Here is a 6753-nt window from a genome sequence, read left to right on the forward strand (position 1 = left end):
TCATAATATTAATATTAAACCATAAAAGATCAAGCATGGTAAAGCAATATTAGGAAGAAAAAGAGTGAAATTGTCAAAAATCAGAATATGCAGAATTAAAATTGAAATATAAATATATAAATGATCGAAATCGTAAAGTGACAAACATATATAATAAAAATTGCAGTTTTCTCTGTTTTTTACGAACGATTTTATGAAAGCTCTAACTATCCCGTATTTCAAATTCATGATAGATACATAATTTATCATCATCATCTTATTATTATTTTTTCAAAAATTTCGTTGGTACAATTATTTTGATCAAATATCTATTGCCTCGAGTCACGTCACGAGTAAATTGAGTGGAGCCTTAGAAAAATGGGCCGTTGGACCCCGAACCGGAACCCGGATACCCAATAACTCAACAAACCAAACCCGAAACCGCCGCTTTCAGTTCGTCGTTCCCAAATCCAAATAGCTAAACACCCCCTCTTTCCCCAGGGATTCATACGACGTCGCCTGAGACCGAAGGAAAACCAGTGGAGAAAGGATAATTGAAGTAATCAGCGGATAAGCGTCGCAATGGTGAAGACTACGAAGGGTGGCAAAACCATGAATCCAACCGATGCTTATCGGAAGGAGATTCGTAAAAAGGAATTGAAGCGGGTGGGGTATTCTGTTTTTGTTACAGTTCATTTACGTAAATATCAATTGGGTATAGGCTGAGTTTTTCTTTTTGTTTTTTTGTTTTTCCCCTATTTATGTGCGTTTTTTTTATGTTCAGGATTATAGTTTTTGCTCAGTTAAGTTTTTTGGTTTATTTAAATTTAGAAATAGGCATTTGATTGGAATTTTGATGATTGATGGTATAGAAGTGGTTATTTTTTTTTTACTAGTGCGGTAGGAGCTGGTTATTCAGAAAAATTATTATGATTTTAATTGTTTTGTATTCGCGGAGATTTATGCCTTTGCACTTCCCTTGGTACTCCCATGGTGGATTTTACGAACTGTGGTTAATGTGAATCTTCATTGGGCATTGTCAACCGACTGAAGTTGTTGAGAAACTTGTTATACAGAATAAAAAGGAAAGGAAGAAGGTGCGGGAAGTTGGAATCTTGAAGAAGGATCCCGAGTCGCTGAGAGATCAAATTCAAAAGCTGGAAGCGATGAGTAAGTTATGAGGTTTTACTTTTGTATAGTATTATACCTGTCACATGATTAACTACGTAACTTTAGCTATCACCGTATGCCCTGTTATGGCATCACCCTGTGTTAATTGCACGGGAAAGGTGGTTTTTCAGCTGGGCAAATCTTTTTGGCAAAGATTATAATAAAGCGACAAGCTATACTCTGCCTCCATATTCACAATTTTTTGTAGCACTAGCTAATACAGGTATGCTTGATTTTAGAATCAGCATGATGGCATCAGATAAATATTTAATTAGGCTAATTACCACATCTTTAATTAGATTAATTACCTGCCAGTGAAATTTTTGTAGTAGAAGATGTGATGGCCCAGTTCTTTCCCAAATGTAATTATATGTCATCTTCCTTTGCCTAAAGTTCTTGTTTGTTTTCCTTTTTTGTCATTGATCTCTTCTATACGGACACAAATTCTCGAGACATACTACATACTTTTGAACTGGTGGTTGTAAAATGGTCTGCTCACATGCTAGTGCTAGTGTGCTAACGATATGATTGTTGCTGCTTCTAGGTCCTGCGGTTGAAGAGTTCAAACCACGGTTTTAGTTAAATTAAACACTTGGCACTTCTATGTTTGACCACGGATAGGTCAACATTCTGCATTTTTTGTTTGTATCACTGTGTATCACACATGATCAGTTTGAGTGATGATGGAGAGAGGGTAGGAGGAAAGAGAGAGATGCTCTAGACTATTAGAATTTGTTTTCCCTAAGAGAAAATTCTGATTTTTATATGGGTTTCCTGATTTGTCTTCTATTGATTTTGCAGAAGCAGATGGAGCCTTGGACAAAGCTAGAAAGCACAAAAAGCGGCAACTTGAGGATACACTGAATCTTGTGATCAAGAAGAGGAAGGTGATTGGCTGATTGCTAAACCTTATGCACATAGGAGGAAATTCTATCATTTGGTCTCAGATATTAATGTATTCTGCAACATCGTAAACAATGAATTTGTGTTTCATTTTTTCCACTATTGATGATTTTAGAAAAAAAATAGATTATATTGGGACTTCAAATTGCATTAATCATTATGAACACACATCCAACCTCACTGCTTAAGATGTGCTAAGTAATACTATTTGTCTTCTTGGTTCATGGGTATTGATTAGGCAATGACTGCATGCACATATTTCACTTGCTAGGATGTAATGCAACGTCAAACACTCCACCAATTTTTTTGCCTACACGATTATGGAAATTTTTTTGTTTGTTGGAAACATATTTGCCATTATGATCTTTGTGGCTATTTTAGCTTGCCGCACTGGAAAAATTACTGATACTGCTCAACGATATACATTCTCGTTAGAGTTTTGCAGAAATGTTGTTCGATAATCTATACTATATATTAAGTTAGAGGACACTAGTGATCTCTCTGGTGTTTCACAATTTCTATAATGTGGATTTAGCTAGAGGATAGTATAAGGTGACATTAATAGTCTGATTTCTCTTTATTTGTCCAGGAGTATGAAGACAAAGCCAAGGAAAAAGGTGAAGCAACTGTTATGTTCAGGTCAGCTTTCCCTTGCTCACTCATAAAATTATTCTTTTATTTTAAATATGGATATTCATATCAATTCTCAGTTCTAAGTTCTGTTATGCTACTCTTTTTTCTAGCCATTTGGGGCCTGTTAAGAGGCGGACTACTGCAGAAGAGGAAGAAAGAGTCAATCATCCCAGACCTGAAGTAAGTTCTTATGCAGTTTCCATGGTTTACGAAACTTTTTTTTTTTTTTTTTTTTAATATGTGAACCAACATATAGAGTTTTATTTGACGTAGGACTCTGTATATCATCACCCAATTCTAAATCCTTCTGGAGCTCCTCCACCTGGAAAACCACCAATGTTCAAGTCATCCATAGGTATTCTTTGTTCTTTTCTACTTTATATTTCTCAATGTTCAAGTCATCCTGGTGTATGTTAATTGTTCTTTTTTTCTTTTCACCACACCATATTTTTTCTTCCCTACTTAGTTACCTCATACATAATCTCTACATTTTGGATTCTGCTGTTTATTTTGAATTGCAGGCCCCAGGATCCCTTTACCAGAAGCTTCAGCAAGTAATATTGCATCTTCATCAAATCCCGAGTCAGAAGATGCTGCTTTATCAGTCCCGGATTTTCCACCTCCACCGCCCCCTTTGCCTCTTTCTGATTTAGATTCTGGAGATGGTTCTGTTCTTCCTGCGGGTTTGCCTTTGCCACCCCCACCCCCTATGCCTCCAAAGCCTGCAAATGCAGATGTTACCACAATATTGCCTCCACCACCTTTGCCTCCGCCTCCTCCTCCTGGTCCACCTCCAAAAGAATTGCTTGCTGTTCGACCTCCTCTTCCTCCTCCCCCACCTATTCACCAGTCTTTTCAACCACCTCCTCCTGGTACTTTTGGAAATGAGAAGCCGGCAAAATCAGATGATTCAGCCACCATGAATTCAAATCAGGTATACCTCTCACACAATTCATTCCTACCTTTGATCTCTTGGCCTTCAATCTTATAAAATGTCATTTTTTTTCCAGTGAAAATATATGCTGCCAATTCATGCAGACGTTATTATCTATTTTTGTGAAATTATTTCATAGTCCATTCAACATATTTTTATATCCCTAGAATTCTGTGTGTGACCTTTTTCTTTTAAAACTTATTCTACCGTATTTAAGACAAAAGACTTAAATCAAAATTTAGTATTTTTTTTTCTCTCAAAATCACCCCTGAGGCCCTGATCATCTTGTTTTGATAAAAATAATAAACAGTTAATAACAACATGATCTTTCTTCTTATTTTCCGAAGTGATTTTCTTATATGCCTTGGTAAATAATGGGAAATATATTTTCTTCTTGTCACATATTGATTTATTTTAATCAATTCTTTTTTCAAATTATGTTGAATGATTTGGTTTTTATTATTCTTAAATCTATATTTACGGATATGTGTAATAGTTTTACATGAGAATATATTAATATGTATCATACCAACATACATATAATGAACATATACTACATTTATCTATTTATATCCAAAATTGTTTGGCAAATGCTAATGAATTAATGTTAATTTTTTTTGTTACATTCCAGTTGTGTTTTACCATGAAATTTAAAATACCGGACATAAAATGATACAAGTTTAATAGCACATAATGTTTATTTCTAACCAGTATGGAATTTTTAAAAAATATTTTAAATTTTTAGACGAAATCCAAAGTTGTATTTATTCTAAATCCATTTGAAATACAATTCCATGTTTAATACATGCCAAACGTAGCCTTAATCTAAAAAATTTGGTGGATTGCTCGTGGAATAATTTTCTTACTTGATGATTATCATTTTTTGGTTCTCTCAGATGCTTCCTGTTCTTCCTCCACCTCCGCCGCCACCAGGGCTGTCTTCTAAGTCTGGAAATAATCAACCAGAAAGCTCATATTCTGAATCTGTAATAAAAGCTAATATCGAGAGCAAAGATTTTCTAAACATGGTTCCTCCACCACCAACAATAAGGCAGCAACCACTAGTGACGGGAACTCCTATGCACCCAAATTTGCAGCCACAGCCAGATGTACCACCTCCAGGAATTTTGCGCTTTCCACCACCCCCGCCTCCAAATGATATGCGCCCTCCTCTGCCCTCTCCTGGAATTGCCGGACAACCTGTTCCACCTGGAGTCATGGTGCCACTATTACCGATGCCACCTTTTGGACCTCCTCCCGGTCCTCCACTAATGATGCGACCCCCACTTCCACCTGGCCCGCCTCCCATTGGACAAGATGGTTTTATTGCTAGAATGCCTGCTCCTCAGAAGCCATCTTATGTTAAATCTGCTGCTTCAACTGTTGTGAAGAAGCCTCTGGCACAGCATACCCCTGAGCTCACGGCTATGGTGAGTTTCTGTACTAATTTTTCCTTGCCTACTTACCAAATTAAAATAGATTTGAATATGGTGGTGCATGATTCATGAATGATGATATGTGCATCTCAATAATAGATTAAATTGGTTTCACACTCGGTCTACTCCTGGCTAATAAATGTTGGGGAGACCCCAATCGTTGCTGAATTTTACACATAATGTTGTGAATCATTATGCAATCAATCTTACCTTACCCCCCAACCCCCACCCATTGTGTACCAAGTTCACTTAAAGTATTCCTGGTAGTGTAAATTATTTGTTGGTTGCAAGAAATTAATTAAATGTACCATGTTGTAACCGATAGTAATGATTACAATAGATTGCTTTAAAATAACGAGCAAGGCTGGTTTCTTGAGGATTCTTAATTTTAGCGCAGAGTGGTTTGCGTTAAAAGGAAAATGGAACTCAGATCGGTGCACTAATTGTATTGGTATTCAGGTGATGACATAGAAATTAATAGGCACATAGGGCTTTCACGTTTTCTGTGTTTTAAGTTTGCCCTGCAATTAATTGTTAGTTAATATATTGCACTCCTAAAGGTCAAATAAAATTAATGTGTACTCACATTTTATTCAGTATAAAGTATTGAGGTTAATTGTGAACATACAAGTTCTGAGTAAATGGATAGGCAGTGAAGTGGAGTGTCTTTTTATTCATTAGCATGAAGTCCGATGCCAATATGCATTGCTCACAAAAATTGTGCATAGATAATCTCTAGCCTTGTGTGTGGCACCCAAGAATTTTGAAGGATCACTACTTTTGGTGTTCTTGATGGAGGAGAGAAAAACGTTTTTGTCGGGAAAAAAATATATGAAAATTTGAAATTTTATGATCTGGTGGTTTCTCTGTTTCAGGTTCCTGCCTCCGTGCGCGTCAGGAGAGAGTCTGCACTCCCAAAACCGAAGTCAAAATCATCAGCTGTTTTACCCACAAACCGGCCTATAGCATTACCCGCCAAAAAACAAGAATCCATTACATCCTCTTCTGCAACAAAGCCCCAAAGTATTGATGATTCATATACTGCATTCTTAGAGGACATGAAAGCCCTTGGGGCACTTGATAGTTGATCTGAAACTTTGCACGATTGGCTGCCGAAAGCACGAAAATGACAATTTCGCCGTGGCAAAACTTCATCTTGCAGCAACATCACCTTCATTTTCTACTGTAATTTATTTTCACCCGGAGTCGTCGTCAACTTTATGTTGCTCACATACAGTGGTGTGGAGTAAGCGGGCGATCTCTAGCGGCTGATTCCTAGAGCCTTGTCGATCTATGTACGTGGGGAGGTTACATTTTATTTACTCTGTAAGGAAGTTGTAAGTTAATTCAAACCATTTGGCTCATCTCACGCTGTAGTTGAACTCGCGATGATTTGGATTCGAAGACCACTATTGACAAAATTTCTCATCAGTTTTTCATTTAAAATTTCGATACTTTCAATGTTTGTGCAAAATGTTATTTGAAATATATTTTATTTATTTCAAACATAAAAAGAAATATATTTTAGTTATGTTTGACGTGTCATTGATGCGATGCTTGAGATTTTTTTAAGCGATGCCTGAAAGTTAGCAGCACAGAAATTGTTTCAATTTTAGTCTAAAAGAAAAAAAAATTGTTTTAACTTAAAGACAAAAATCTATCCATCATTTCTTGAAATAAGAAAAATTAATCGAAATC

General features: G+C 36.4%; 1 protein-coding gene across 1 annotated transcript; it reads left to right on the forward strand.

Annotated features, from left to right (window-relative positions):
- The first annotated feature begins 423 nt into the window (after positions 1-423).
- Positions 424-6516, forward strand: LOC140881244 (protein EARLY FLOWERING 5). Its single transcript, XM_073286404.1, has 9 exons — positions 424-645; positions 1056-1149; positions 1951-2036; positions 2642-2691; positions 2796-2865; positions 2959-3040; positions 3207-3619; positions 4516-5049; positions 5931-6516. Exons 1-9 carry the CDS (start codon positions 562-564, stop codon positions 6141-6143), a joined length of 1626 nt encoding a protein of 541 aa, XP_073142505.1. The 5' UTR covers positions 424-561; the 3' UTR covers positions 6144-6516.
- The last annotated feature ends 237 nt before the right edge of the window (positions 6517-6753 follow it).

This window comes from Henckelia pumila, chromosome 2 (genome assembly GCF_033568475.1).
Source record: "Henckelia pumila isolate YLH828 chromosome 2, ASM3356847v2, whole genome shotgun sequence".
NCBI lineage: Eukaryota > Viridiplantae > Streptophyta > Magnoliopsida > Lamiales > Gesneriaceae > Henckelia > Henckelia pumila.

Excerpts from the sequence above, each read along its gene's own strand:
- LOC140881244 (XM_073286404.1), top strand. The coding sequence starts at position 562 with ATGGTGAAGACTACGAAGGGTGGCAAAACCATGAATCCAACCGATGCT. Across the intron at positions 646-1,055 it reads GTAAAAAGGAATTGAAGCGG|AATAAAAAGGAAAGGAAGAA; the intron begins GTGGGGTATTCT and ends CTTGTTATACAG. Across the intron at positions 5,050-5,930 it reads CCCCTGAGCTCACGGCTATG|GTTCCTGCCTCCGTGCGCGT; the intron begins GTGAGTTTCTGT and ends TCTCTGTTTCAG.